This window comes from Felis catus, chromosome C2 (assembly GCF_018350175.1).
Source record: "Felis catus isolate Fca126 chromosome C2, F.catus_Fca126_mat1.0, whole genome shotgun sequence".
Classification (NCBI taxonomy): Eukaryota; Metazoa; Chordata; class Mammalia; order Carnivora; family Felidae; genus Felis; species Felis catus.
Window position 1 is genome coordinate 149,639,813 of NC_058376.1, and position 13,042 is coordinate 149,652,854.

At 45.1% G+C, this 13,042-nt stretch overlaps 1 protein-coding gene across 12 annotated transcripts in view; it reads left to right on the forward strand.

Moving 5' to 3' along the window:
- The window catches only part of ULK4 (unc-51 like kinase 4), a 577,159-nt gene that overhangs the window by 532,846 nt on the left and 31,271 nt on the right, over positions 1-13,042 (forward strand). The window contains exon 36 of one of the 12 annotated variants that reach the window (XM_045037799.1): positions 12,007-12,042. The exons of 10 other annotated variants lie outside the window; for them this stretch is intronic. In XM_045037799.1, the coding sequence (XP_044893734.1) occupies positions 12,007-12,027 (21 nt within the window). In that variant the 3' untranslated portion in view covers positions 12,028-12,042. Of the gene's footprint in view, positions 1-3,267; positions 3,456-12,006; positions 12,043-13,042 lie in introns of those variants that run through there. One more of the 12 variants, XM_045037801.1, reaches the window with a different exon arrangement.

Here is a 13,042-nt window from a genome sequence, read left to right on the forward strand (position 1 = left end):
GTTTGGTAAAATATCTGGGTACTATGGCCTAGGCAAGTTGAAACATAAATTGTCATACTCGTTATTTCATTTTCCATCTTTTTATTCTTAGCCATTCTCTGTTTTTATGCTTTAGGTAAGTTTCATGTAAATAGCATCAAGTTCGATTTTGTTATTGTTTTTATCTGATCTGACAGTCTCTGCCTTTTAACTGGTCCGTTTTTTCCATTTGTGTTTATTGTGTTCCTATGTGGAGTTAGTTTTTTCTACCATTTTGTGTATTCCTGAGTTATTCCTCTTCTGTTTTTTTGTGGCTTCTGAGAAATTGATTGTAATATGAATAAATATATACCTTTTTTCATATTCTGCTGGTTTGAAAGGGATATGTTCTTTCTCTTTTATTTAGCAATTATCTTTGAAAAGTTAACAGATACAATTGATTTAACAAAGTCTAAAAGCAATGCTGCTCAAAGTGTAGACCACAGGCCAAGAATTTTTTTGTACTGGTTCACAATGACATTGGTATTTAGATTGAGTTTCCACAGCACATAAGAACAGAAAGTGAGACCTTGGATAAATGAGAAAGGAAGTGGAAACTCAAGTTTGGGGGTACCAAATTGAGCATGTTCTGAGGCAGCCGCATCAGCAAACATAGCCCCAGGTTTTAATTTCTTCCGTGTGTTTTCCTGCTTAGGATTTTCTCCTCGCAGGCTGAGCTATATATTTTAGGGAATGTGTGTTGTATTTTATCAGCTTATGTAGGCTCTTATAGTGTGAGAATTTCTAGTCTATCCAGGCCTTAACCTTATATCGTTGGAAATGGAAGTCTCTCACAATGCATTGTTATCCATCAGAAACAATATTGATATAATCTTCATTTAAAAGACAGCAAAGCAGTCACCTTTAGAAAGGGTTTGAGTTTCCTTTCCCAGAGTGTAAATCTTCCCCCTCCAGGCCTGGCTGTCATTTTGACGGCCCAGTGTGTGCACCTCTGTCCATAAATTGGGAATGTTTTCTGCCTTCAGCTCTTGGCAGGAAACAAAGGCGGTCTCTAATGGTAATACTACGTACTAGCTATTCTGGGCTCCCTTGCAGCCGAGCCACAGGCAGGGGATTTCAGCTCTTCCTGTCAGACCCCTTCATTGCATATGTTGACCCAGGAGCTAGTGATATAAGCAAAGGACGGTGAGTTTGTTCTCTGGAGAAGTGATGGGATCCCCCTCTGCCGATTGACTTCCTGGCACCTGGGAGCAGAGGCAGGGCGTCTGCCCGTCATGACTGCATTCTGATGGCCTTCCCAGTCAGAAGTGGCCCTGTGGCAAGCTGGAGTACCTTGTAGCAGAGGCAGTGATTGGTGTGGGCTTTGTCCCTGGAAGTTCAGCCTCAATTTTTTAGCTCCCCTCAAAGTTGTGAGCCCCCAGTATCTTTCTCTGCTTAGACGGTTCAGGGTTGATCTCTGCACCTTGCTATGAAAAAGCAAGAGCCCAAGTTCCATTTATCTGTGTTAAGGTTCTGATTCTACTGAGCCAGTAAGTCTGTTCTCTTGAAGAAGGCAGGTCCTGGCAGATGGCTGACCATTGTGTGCAGGATGCTGAGTACCTTCCCTCCCCCCACTTTCCAGACCTTCAAATGTGTCCCTTCTTTTACTATCCATATATAAGCGGGAACACTCATTTGGCCTGACTATAGGCTCTCCAGTCCTTTCCCAGGGGATCTTTGAATGCCTCTGATTGTGTGCTGTACCACGCGTCTCCCAGACTTAATCCTGGGCACTTCTGCAGGCGGCTGCCCTTCCCAGCGCAGCTTACCTTAGAGCGCAGGCATATCCTGCTGCTGCTCTTAGAGCAGCACAGGGGGTGCTACCCAAGACTACCCTGAGTTATAGACTCAAGCAGGTCAGAAGAGAATGACAGTGCAGAAGACAGATTTACAATTTGAGAGAGACAGAACACTAGAGAGGGGGGAGCAGAGAGAGAGACACACAGAATCTGAAGCAGGCCCCAGGCTGAGCTGTCAGCATAGGGCCTGAAGCGGGGCTCCAACCCACGAACTGTGAGATCATGACCTGAGCTGAAGTCGGATGCTTTAACTGACTGAGCCACCCAGGCGCCCCTACAAGCTGCGTTCTTAAAGATCACATTGCCTGGCCTAGAAAACCCCTTATCTCAGAGAACACTGCTAGACATGTATGCAGGCTCACTTACGTTTGTTGAATAATCAGAAGTCAGTTGTCTGTATTTTACTGTGTGAAGAAGTAAATTCGGGAGAAGTCAATCATGCTGAGGCTCCACTAACCTCCCTGGCTTTGCAGAGACATTTGCATGTTACTCTGAATGTACTCTAATAGAAATGTGGTAGCACATTTTTGCAGTCACAAGATCTTAATTTTAATGAATACCATTTCTCTCGTTTTCTTTGGGAAGTGGAATTAACATTCCAGCCTGAACTACAAATGCTAAATTGTTAATAGCCTCCCTAGAGTTACTTCTTGCCATGACACGTTCAGTGATTTCATCTTGATTTAGACAGAGTGAAATATCAGTGTAGGTTCCCGAGCTGGGAGCTCTGTAAATGCACCTCAAGAAGAAGAAATTCATTTCTTCCAAACCCTGGGAAGAAGACAGAGCCAAATAATTATTATCAGAGGCAGCAGCGCTATAATTTTAAAAAATCATAATGGCTAAATAACAATTATAACATTTGTTCATTTGTATTTGAATGTTTGATGTTTTATGAATTTTGAATGTGATACTGATTTCATCCTGACATAAACACATGATTCTATCTTCCATTCTTTTGCTGCAGACTGTTGTAATATATTTAATTTTAAGAAAAACTTTGCCTATTCTTTAATATTGTGAAAATGTTCTTGTGTCCACATCCCACTAGTCAGGGAATAAATTATGTCAATTTTTAAACATTTAACCATACTTGTGTATCTAAATTTGACAGATATGGAGCCAAAGATAACTTCTCTGCTAACATAGATCACTTGGAAATGTTTGTAATTACCCATACTCCCCCCGACAGACATTCGCTGTGAATTTTTTATTTGGAATCAGAGCTTTTTATCATTTTCTCTCATTTTAAAATGATCTGTTCACTTTAAATAAGGACCGTTTTCCAACTTGGAATCTGAACTTTTTGGAGAGAGCATAATTGGGAGTAAATAAACCATGGCCGCAACTGGGCAATATTCTAAATATTTCAAGTACTTTGAAAATAGTTGAAAGAAATGGCTTCTAACAGCATGCTGAGTTTTCATAAGACTGCCTCTCTTGATCACAGACTTGAGTGTCCAAAGAAGAATCTTTCACGGCTTTGTTCCCGTCAGCCTTCTGTCCTTTTGTGTTCTGCCTTCCGAAGGCCACCAGGCGTGTGAGAGCCAAGATGGTGGTGTTAGGCTCCCCGTCATCCGCATCCTCTCTCCTTCCGGATCCCAGACATATGAGAAGCTCTATTTACTGACTTGCTTACACAATTTCAGTAAGTCTTGATGCAAATATTGTTTTGTTCCCACTCAACAATGAGTTGAAAACAACTCCATTTATCTCTGAGAGAAAAGTCAAGCACATCGAAAACCGGTAGCGGAACCTTTTAACTATGTGTAAGTCTCCATTAGACATTCTTGACAGTGCTTAGATTTACAAAAGTACAAGTAAAACCTTGGTTTGTGAGCATAATTTGTTCCAGAAACATGCTTGTAAACCAAAGCACTTGTATTTCCAAGCAAACTTCAAGAACCATTGGCTCAGTTGTGATCACGTGACGTTCGGCATCACGTACTACTCGTAACGCAAGACATCGCTCGTTTATCCAGTTAAATTTATTAGAAATGTGTGCTCGTCTTGCGGAACACTCACAGAACACGTTACTCGCAGTCCAAGGTTTTACTGTAGCTTCCCTTGAGGAATGAAATGCCCACTTTCGTCACCCAAGTGCTCAAATGATTACAATTTTCCCGTGTTCTTGCTCTGACTCTGACATCCTCAGCATGACCGTTCATCACCAGTTAGGCCTGGGCTTCAGCGGCGATCTTAAATAGAAACTGTTAAATTTATTAAATAGAAAGTGTTAAATTTATTAATATTATAAAAATATTTTATTAATCGAGAGGCCAAGATGGTTTTAGAACCTTAAACTGAGTTTTACTGTAGATGACCAACATCAAATAACTCTTAGACGTAGAGTTCCTCAGGGTGCCTGGGTGGCTCAGTAGATTTCGGCTCAGGTCGTGATCTCACAGTGAGCTCCAGCCCTGCATCGGGCTCTCCACTGACAGCAGGGAGCCTGCTCGGGATTCTCTCTCCTTCTTTTTCTCTGCCCCTCCCCCGTTCACTCACACATGCACGTGCACTCACTCTCTCTCTCTCAAAATAAACATAAAAAAAAGTTGAATTCCTCATTCCAAGCAGTGTTCAGTCATTAGAGATTCCAACGAATTTTTCAGAGTATTTTAATACTTTAAACTATTTGATACTTTAGTTCACAATTTAGGAGACTGTGAAATCTTTTTTTTAAAATGTTTATTTATTTTTGAGAGAGAGAGAGAGAGAGAGAGAGAGGGAGCGAGCGAGCATGAATGGGGTAGAGGCAGAGAGAGAGCAAGACACAGAATCCGAAGCAGGCTCCAGGCTCTGAGCTGTCAGCACAGAGCCCGACTCAGGGGCTCGAAGTCACGAACCGTGAGATCATCACCTGAGCTGAAGTCAGATGCTTAACTGACTGAGCCACCCAGACTGTGAAATCTTTTAACAATGACATCTGTGACAATATGCATTCAATGCCAGCCAAATTCTTACTTTGTGTGTGTGTTTTCTCGTGTTTCTTCATTTGTATTAATAGATACTTAAAATAAAGACGCATTTACTCAAATGTATTCCGTTGCAACACTGTAAACATAGCCTGTTTCCGTAGAAAACAGTGACCAACCAACCATTCCCACCCAGTGCTTAAGCTGTTAACTAATGGAAAGTTAAGTAAATCGAGATTGGTTGAAATCTTTTCAGCTGGCTGTATACCATTAAATAAGTTAGTGCTCACTCACTCGTTACATCCATTCCTGGTGTATAACTTAGAGCTAATTAGAAGTTATCTTGAGTCCTGGGAAGACTCAGTCCATTGTATTCAACATTGTTACGTTGAAATGAACATTTCCCCTCATCTTAAAAGATTTAATAGCATTTCATTTAAACATGAAATAAAATGCCAGCTGGTTAAAAGAGAAAAAAAAGTGGTTAATATAATATTCTTTGCCTCAGTGGCACCACCTCTACAGGGTATTGATTTCTTCCCATCCTACTCAGCCCTCAGTCTTGACTAATGAAGGCAGCAGGCAGTGTGGATGATCCCCGGGCAATAAATGATTCAGAAATCATACCTTTTCATTTTGGAGTGAAATACAGTAGCCTTCTCTGACCCTTTCTGGGTCTGTTCCATCCATGCGGCTGCACAGTCTTGGACAAGTCCCTGAGCTGGAGGAATTCTGTCACACCAGACACCCTTTCGTGACCCTCCTTCTCAATCTGGATTCAGGACTTCGGGTCCTGATTATTCTAGATCAGACAGAAGCAAATATATATATAAATGATCAAGGTTTAAGTATATTAGGTTCAGAAAGTGTTCAGTGTGTATTGTGGGATCTGAGCTCATGAACCTTCCTGGGGACTGATGTTTGTTTAAAGTATCCCGGTGCTTCGAAGCTTACCTATGGTCTAACTGAGGCAGGAACGCCAGCCTGTGCAAAGCACTGGGTTGCAGCAATGTTAATAACATTTTGTCTTATTTTTTATGACCTTTTCTGGAGTTTCGGATTTCATAATTGTGCTCTTTCTTATCTCTGATCTCAAATTCTAAAATGAAGAGGAGAAAAAAAAATCAACTCAACAAACACTTACCTACTGTGTATCAGACTTTGTCCCTAGATCTGGGGATACGTCAGTGAAGCGAAACAGACATAAATCTCTGTCCTCATGGACTTTTCATTCTTGGGTGGAGGGCATAGACAGTTAATAAGGGAATGATCTAATATATCAGCAAGTAATAAGTGCCTGGGGTAAATTAACAAAGGAACAGGCAGACAAGGTATGAAGGGTTCTGGCTGCAGTTGAGAGGTGACATTTGTGTAAAGACTTGAAGGAGGTGGGGGAGTGATCCCTGTAAGTGTTTAGGACAAGAACGTTCCAGGCAGAGGAAAGAGCAGGTGCAAAGGCCCTGCGGTAGGAATGTTCCTAACTTATTTTAAAAACAGCCAGGTGTAGCAGATTCAAGGAACAGTGACAGGGCCAGTCTGGAGAGACTGGAGGGAGGGTGGAAACAGTGGAAGGTGAAGTCAGGTCCCTTACTGCAATACCAGGGACAAAGATAACTGTGACTTGGCCCAGCGTGGTCGCAGTGTAGGTGGTGAGAAGAGGTCACATTTTAGATCACTGTGGAGACAGACCTAACAGATTTCCTGACATATTGGATATGGGGCATGAGAGAGATAAGGGAACCAAGAATAACTAGGAAAAGTCGATTTTGAGGACAAGATTGGTGTTGAATTGTTCTGTTCAATTTAGGGTACGTTGATTGAGATGCTTACTAGATATACAAGTAGATGTCCCCCACAGGCATGATCTGACTTTTCCTTCAAGTCTTGGGATTGACCTAGTCTTGGCTAGGCTTGCACAAGGGCTCAGAAGCTTCTGGAATTTCCTTGCTATTGCATGGATATGATATGCTGAACATTAGGCCCAGTTTCTGGCGTTAGCTATATATAACTCCACACTTTCATTTGCTATGCAAAGCCTACCAGAATGCAAGAAAGTGAGCATAATGTTTCTAGATGGTAACCTTGAGTCAGTCTCGAACTTGTTTCCGAAGGAGAGAAAATTAACTCTGTTTTATAAACTTTAATGCTTTAACTGCTGTTAGCTACACATCACTTGTATCATTACCGGGAGGGTGTCACTGTGGGTTCTCCTGGCTGAACCTACGTGGTGCTTCTCACTACCACCTGAGTGGTTTATGGAGGGGTACAGGAACCTCTCCAGGCCGACGTGGGGCTGTGTGCATGCATCGTTAGGCCTTGATGAAGATAAAGCTTGTCCCAGGCGTGCACGTATTATCTGGGAAGTCTTCTGCAACCAGAGAATAATCCAGAAATCAGTGAAAACTTACTGTGAAATCCTGTAGAGTTTATTTGTTGTCAATTTAGTATTAATCCCTCGATATGATTGTGTTAAATAATGCCCGTTATAGACACACATTTAGAGGTAAGTGACACATAGTCAAATGCGGTTATCTGTAGTAATGAAGTTTCCTCCTCTGAAAGCTCGTTTTATTTAGAAAAGCAGATAAATACCTACCAGTTTTCACAATTCAGGGCTGCTGTAAATGTTCCAGAAATAAATATCTGAGCAACATTTACCTCTCCCTTCGTTCTCTACATTTTCAAAATTTTATGCCAACCTCATTCATCTGGCGGTATATCCATTAGATGGCTCCATGATTGCCCCAGGCTTTCATCCAAAGAAATGTGAGCACAGCTCTCATTTTTCAATTTTTCACCCACTAAATGTGTGCCTCCCCAAAATAAATCCAGTGCTGGCAAGCGTGTGATGAAACCCGTGTCCATCCCCTCTGGTGTCAGTGAACATTGAGCCCCTATCGAAAGTATCAGCTGTCGTGTTTCAAGAACCATAGTATTACAAATAACCTTGGCTCTGTAATTTTGTGCCTAAGTTTATCGCAGAGAAATCATCAGAAACATGGGATATGTTGTATGTACAAAATTATTTATAGTTCAGAAACTGTAGTCAATCTAAAAATCCACCAACATGGGCATGATTGGGTAAGTTATACTTGACCCCTTCGGTGGAATATTTTGTGGTCATTAGAAATTATTGTAATACAAATTAGCAATGTGGGAAAAATATATGGGCTATTATGGTTGGAAGTAAAGCAACACAAAAATAGTATGTTCACTAGGTTTCTAAATTGCTCCTCTTGAGCAAAGGACCACAGAACATAATCTCCCCATCCAAATGTCTCAAAGACCTCTATTTATATCAATTAAATATTGCTACACTGACCACTCTGAAATTTACTGACTTAAGACAAGAGCCACTTGAATGGCTCATGATTCTGTTCAGCCACTGAAGCTGGGAGTTTCTGGCCATTCTTTTACTGGTCTTGACTGGGCTATCTCGTGCATCCTTGGTCAGCTGCAGGTCAGATAGGAGGCTGTGCAAGCCTGCTGGGCTGTCTCCCGTGCCTGGGATCGTGGCTGGGCCATTTCTGCCCCATGTGGCCTCTCGTTCTCCAGCAGGCTAGCCCAGGCTGGTTCTCAAGGGAGAGCCCAGCTCGCCCAGGCTGGGTCCAAGAGGGAGAACGGAAGTGTGCAGAGCCCCGTGAATCCTAGGCTTGGAACTGGTACATCACTTCCATCACATCCTGTCGGCCACCCCAAGTCCCAAGACCAGCCCAGATTTAAAAGTGGGACGAGAGTCCACTTCCTGATAGGAGGAGCTGCAAGGTCACGTGGTCAAAGGTGCGGCTACTAAGCGGAGAATAACTGCGGCCATTTTTGCAAACGTTCGACCCTCCCAACTCACTGAATTGTTCTCACCGAATTGTTGAGGTTCCTTAGTGATGTTCTAAAGAGTTCAGGTATTCCTGAGTACCTAGACATGCTATTTTACCCCAGGCTGAGATCCATCTCGAATGCCCCGGTGGGTACCACCTGGGGTTGGTCGGGTGCCCATTCTGGCTACTCGGTCCCACACCATGCCGATTCTTAAGTATTTTGACTGTCTCTTCTGTTTGACCTTCCCTGATTGGAGGCCCCCCAACAGGCACAAATGTTTACCACCTTTTCAGGGTTATCACCCTTCTGAACACAGTTTAGAGGAGGTGAACTTAACTCTTAAAGGATTTAATCTTCAAAAACAGAAGATGTAATTATGGTAGTTGGGACCCTTACTTATTTTTAGATCAAAATCTTGTTTTTGGATTTAAAGGAAAAAACCTGAGAACAGGAAGATCTAAATATCTTTAAACAGTACCAATTCTGGTTAATTTGTTTATTTTAAAAACAGAAAAAACATGAGTGCACAGGGATGTTTAATAGCATAGTGTGGAAATTACAACTCACTTTGGGGACTGGCCAATGTGGGATTGAATAGTGAGCCATAAACTCTTAGAAAAGGCCAATACTTTCGTCCATAGAATCTCAATATTATCTCTCCTTACAGACAGAAAACCTGCAATAATGTATCCATCAGGAACCCCAAAAGCCAATTTTTCAAAGTTTTCCGGTAGCTTTCTGGCTTGAGTTGATGCATTAGCCTTGTAAGCCAAATATTATTTTCCCTCCCTTGCATCTGAAACTGAATGTCAGTTGCTAAACGTGGTATATGGTATCATTTGGGTGCCCGAGTCTCCCATTCATTAGCAGAATCAAATGATAGATGCAGCATCGCCAGGAGGTACACAATTTTTCATCTACTGTAAACTCATAAGGCCAAGTGCTGCCTAGTCAGTTGTCGACTGTGAACGTGTTGATTTGTGTTAGGCCTGTGACCTATAGGGGCGAAAAGTGTGGGTGTAACGTCGCCAGGCAGGAGGACATCATTCATTTCCTCTGTCACCTGGGATACTGAGCTGACGGGTACGCGCTTCTGCAGTGCGATATTGTACTAGCCCATCCAAGGACTCTTGACGATCTCATCATCCTTAGCCTCTTCCGGCGAGAGAGGCTGGGTTAAGCAAGGCGGTTTGCTTTGGCAAGCGTCACTGTGGCCCATTGGAAAGAACAGAAATCAAATCTGTTAATAGTGTGAATTTTTCTTTGGCTTCAGTCGATTTCAGTGGCTCTTCGCCTATGGAACTTGAAGAGTGCTCACCCCTCGCCCCCGGGGATTCTGACTTACTGGGTCTAGAGGGGCCTGGAAATCTCTGTGTTCCAAAGCTCTGGGGCTGAGACCCCTCGGATTGGGTCTGTGTTCCGAAGAAGAACGGTCTGCCAGTCCTTTAAACGGCGTTCAATGTCCGCATCCGTGTGGCTCCTACTCACCACTGCAGTATGCTGAAAACCTTCCTGTGGCCCTTCGTACGGTGTGGTCGCAGAATCAAAAGGCTGAGGCACTCCTTCTATTCTATTTTCAGTGTTTGTAGCAGGAAGGCTCCCCCTCTCCCCCATCCCCCGCCCCTCACACCAGGCAGATGCCAGGCATCGGTGATTGAAGAGAGGCAGGAGTTAGGGTTCCAGAAGGAATTCAGGATCACAGAGCTTCTATGCAGGAAAATTAAACATCAAATAAGTGCTCACCATAAGCACAGCAGGCACTCATAGAGGCCATGGGAGGGAGAGAAATTTCAGGAGACTTTTGGTCCCTAAAGGATGGATGGGGGGACGCCTGGGTGGCTCAGTCAGTTAAGCGTCCGACTTCAGCTCAGGTCATGATTTCCCAGTTCATGGGTTCGAGTCCCATGTCAGGCTCTGTGCTGACAGCTCAGGGCCCAGATCTTGCTTTGGGTTCTGTGACGCCCTCTCTCTCTGTCCCTCCCCCACTCACACTCTCTCTCAAACAGTAAAAAACTTTTTTAAAGGATGGATGGGCTCTGACGGGGCACATTCCTGGCCCAGGAGTGGCCCATCACAGCACCTGGGGCTCTGTTTGCAGAGGTCTGAAATGTCCTAGGTGGCCCGGCCCCTCCTCCTCCCCCCACCAACTTCCCGCCACAGAGACGGAGCCCCTCACTCAGGCCCCTTGGTGTGTGGTCCTCGGGCTTGGGGTTCCCTCTGCTCACCGTCCTCTGCTCTTCCTCAGGCTCCTCTTTCTAGTTTAGGCCTCAGCACAAATGTCGCCCCTCACCAAAGACCTCTGATGTCTCAGTGATAATTCTTCCTCCACCAGCGGCTCTGAGACATGGCGGCCTCCCCGGCACGGTCCCCAGCTGGTGGACAGTTTCCCAGGCCTGCGCCACAGACAGGACGGGCCTGCCTGACCCCCGGCCTCAGCTGGGAAGCTCGGCTCTGGTGTGGCAAGTGTGGGGCCTGTGGCCTCCAGCATGCACCGGGGCTGGCGCCGCAGCCTGTCCCCCTGAGGGCCACCCTGGTCAAGATCCCCAGAGGCTTTGCCTTCCTGCCCCTCTTCCCACTGCTCTCTAGGGATCCCTTCCCTTTCTCTCAGACTGAGTTATGTGTTTCCTTGTCATTTGGGTTGTGTGCTGCCCAGCATTTCCATGTGTTTGGATGAAGGGGCGGGGGAGGGGGACTTGTCACATCACTGTCACTATTCATATTGTCCTGAAGTCCCATTATCATTACAAAACAAATCTGATCACTTCCATTCCTATAAAAACTCTCATGATTTTTTCTACTGACAGCATAAAGTACGAGCTCCTTAGCATGACCCACAAAGCCCATCACAGCTGGCCCCATACGCTCTCCCACCGCATCTCCGCGCCCTCCAGTGACACCGACGCCACTCCCGTCCCTGGGTCCTGGGCCCACCGCGTCCTTCACACCTTCATGCCTTGGTTCCCACCAAGCCCTCTCTACAGGGAGTCATTCTGCCTTCAGTCCGCTTTGTAAACTGCACCTAATCCTTCGAGGTGCGGGTGGAATATCACCTCCACCGAGAAGCCTACCTCACACCTGCCGTGTGCAAATCCCCAGGCTGCTGTCTTCAGGGCCTCCAGTGAATATTGACCTCTCTTTGCCTGCCTGCCCTAGTTCACGTGACTGATCTCACCAGCAGAATCTCAGGTGGCACCCGCTGGCAAAGGAGTCTGGGAATTGTCGTTTCCAGGGTTCCTTCCTACAGGCAGGAGCTTAGAAGGGTAGCAGTGGTCCTTAGTATCGAGAGACGATATTCAGCATACATGTGCCACCTTGTCCGTGGGGGACTCATGGCCTGGAGAGTGCGAATAATTCTGGGAAGCACCTGGAATATGCTTTGTCATGCTGCCCCCAGGGATCTGGCACCTCAGGAATAAAACTCAGTCCAGTTACTTGGGTCCCCCTCCACCTCTTCCCAGTGCAAGCCCGCTAATCACTGATACCACCGCAGAGCCAGAAAGGGCTCACTGAGGAGTGGAAGCCCGCTGAAGATGAGAGAAGCCCGGAAGGGAAGCGGTAAGAGTAAGAGAAAAGCCTCCAAAGCCAGACGGGGAGGGTTTAGATCCTAGCTCTTCCGCTCTCCAGCTGGGTGAAAGGCACTTAACCTCTGTCTCAGTGTCCCCATCTGTTAAACGGAAGTAGTAACAGCACCTTCCTCGTCCCGTCATTGTAGGATTAAATGAGCCAGTCCCTGCAGAGTGATGGCACATAGTAAATCTTCAGCGAACTTAGCTGTCATCATCATCACTATCTCTGTAATGTCATAGGGCGGAGACCTTACCAGATCTTAGACCAAAATAAGGTTGCTCTAATGGAGATGATGAGGGGCAGCTCTGGTTAGACCAAACTCACTCTCCCCTTCCTGGGGCTTCTCTCTAGCCCTGCGCTCTTGTTTCTTCCGTACAACGAGGAGAGGTGGGGTGAATATGCCCCAGGACTCCTCCTGCTCTGATGACCTTGGACTCCGCAGCCTTCATCAGCCTGAGGTTCTGCGGGATGTCAGAGGGTACCGCTCACGATTTCGTCCTGTGAAAGTTCCCCTCAGCCTCGGCCTTTTGTCAACATAAAATGTGTGGGTTCAGGCACCAAAATCATATTAAGCTCACTTTGTATTTTGTGGGTGTTTTCAGTAACGCTGGATCTCTGAGGGAGTTTTGTGAGAGTATTTCTGATTGTTTTTAGTGGGCGTTGGGGGCCAGGTGACTGTAAAATCGAATCACAAATTCAGAGGCTAGAGTCACCCTTGGGGATATTTCATCATTTATTTCAGTCATTTCCGCGCACTGGGCCTTCTCCCCTCTAATACCTGAAACTATAAACTCAGTAAGTAACAGCCATGATTTTGAAATGGTCGCTGCCCTCAGATGATGGCACGATATTCCAGAATTAGAAACATTTTAAGGCCGTGGTATATAATTGCCACAACAGCAGCAATAATAAGACAACTTAAGAAGG